The sequence below is a fragment of the Branchiostoma floridae genome, chromosome 4, assembly GCF_000003815.2.
Source record: "Branchiostoma floridae strain S238N-H82 chromosome 4, Bfl_VNyyK, whole genome shotgun sequence".
Taxonomy (NCBI): Eukaryota; Metazoa; Chordata; class Leptocardii; order Amphioxiformes; family Branchiostomatidae; genus Branchiostoma; species Branchiostoma floridae.
The window spans coordinates 20,774,813-20,776,624 of record NC_049982.1 but is presented as its reverse complement, the minus strand read 5'-3'; the positions used below and the strand labels follow the sequence as shown (position 1 = coordinate 20,776,624).

Genomic DNA, 1,812 nt, shown 5'->3' with positions numbered 1-1,812 from the left:
ATGTGGCGGCTGAAGTTGGTTTTAGCAGTATCACTGGTGGCTCTTTTTGGAGAAGGTACAGTTATTTCTTCAAGATTCTTCACAGACTTTATGGGTTGCCAGTAGAGTTGCCGAGAAATGCGTTCGTTACAGTTATCCTTATCCATGAGACCAGCTTAACCGACTAACCTGATGTGATTTTGATAGTATTGCTTACTTTTTGAAATCTCTATTTTGGACAGAGTAGAACAAACAACGGAAATTGTTATACGAGTTTTTAGGAAATTTGCATAGTCATAAACATGCACTTTACTGTTGTATTCTGTAGTAGTCCACTGTGTTCTGCTGCTACAGTGATCTTACGTACTCTGAAGTTACACTCGGTCTTTTAGTTCTACACTGCGTCTAGTTCTCCATGAAATTCCTTTCGTTCAGTAGCTATATACTACTATATACGCATGTGCCTAGTTACATAACATTGATCAATACATGACATTTTTTTAATTTTTTTTTTTCATCTTTCTCTCTATAAAAGGTTTAAACCTAAGAGTCTAAACATATTCATCTGACTTTTACAGCACATGGTCAGTGCGGCGGGACTCTGTCGGAGGAGACAGGTGAATTGGTCAGCCCGGGATTTCCGACCGGCTACCCGAGCAACTCCGAGTGCACGTGGATCATCCGAGGCGATGTCGAGGATACCATCTTGATCTTCTTTGACAGTTTTAACGTGGAGGCTGACGACAGCTGCAGATATGACTACCTGAGGTAAGGAAGGTCCTTTTTTTCGGTAGGCCCTGTAGACATTGGGTCGCAACGGCATCTGCACTTCGACATACCCCGACCTTGGCGTCCTGGGCCCAACACCTGTTGCACTGAAAGTTGGAATTCCTTATGAACACGGGCAGCCGAGACAAATTTATAGGGGAACATTAGTTGTCATTGCTTACCAAGAAAGCTCGGCCACCTTCTCGGCCACCTTCTCGACCACCTTCAAAATCTGTTTCGTCCTTGACTTCAAAAGCATCGTTTTTATCCTTTTCTGCTTAGAAAAAAATTAGTCCTTGTTTAAAAACTCGTGAGCATTACCACCTTCTTCATAACACGTCTCAAAAGGAAAGAACACTTGATAGCTTTGAACCACCAATATCAGTCACTGAACTGGAATACCACGTAGAGATTATACCTTATGTTAGTGATTGGCTATCGCTCACTATTGCATGTTATGGGAGATGCCCGAGTCCCTGAAATAGTTCTCGGACAGCATTTTACATAATCCTAGTGGATGTTGTTCTTGCTGTCCTCTGGTTCCTCCTCTCTCTGTGCCTGTGTACAGAAGACGAGCTGGAGGGCCTGTCGATGCCGGGCCTGTCTGGTCAGCTGACAGGTGGTCCCGGCTCGTGTCACGTCTTCAATCCGCTAATTGGCTCATCTCCATATCATCACACATGGGCGCCACTCATTCCAAATTAGTCTGTGTAATGCAAACTCCGCTATCCGGAGCTGGTAGGCTCCCCGTGGCATGTAGGTCGGGCCTAAGAAGCGCGATTTAATAAGGCTAATTCCAAATTAGAATTTAGAAATACTCCTTCTCCTCATGTACACGCCTACATTTTACCTGAGGTCTTTCCGAAAACAAAATGACGTAAGATGCGTAGATTGACTTGGTAAATGAGAAAAGAACTATCATTATATCTGTTTCAAAGTAAAGTAGTTCTAAGTGGCTTTCAAATAGAAAGGACGTTTTGTATCTTAAACGCCGGTATTGCCTAGCCTGAGTATCATCCTCCGTAGTAACCGCTGGCTCACGACTTTCGCTTGCTAACCGTGGTA

General features: G+C 43.7%; 1 protein-coding gene across 1 annotated transcript in view; it reads left to right on the top strand.

Annotated features, from left to right (window-relative positions):
- LOC118413623 (P-selectin-like) overlaps nt 1–1,812 on the top strand; it is a gene marked incomplete at its 3' end in the record, with an annotated part of 5,716 nt that continues 3,904 nt past the window's right edge. The window contains 2 exon segments of the mRNA XM_035817149.1: nt 1–55; nt 558–747. Coding sequence (XP_035673042.1) covers nt 1–55; nt 558–747 — 245 coding nt within the window.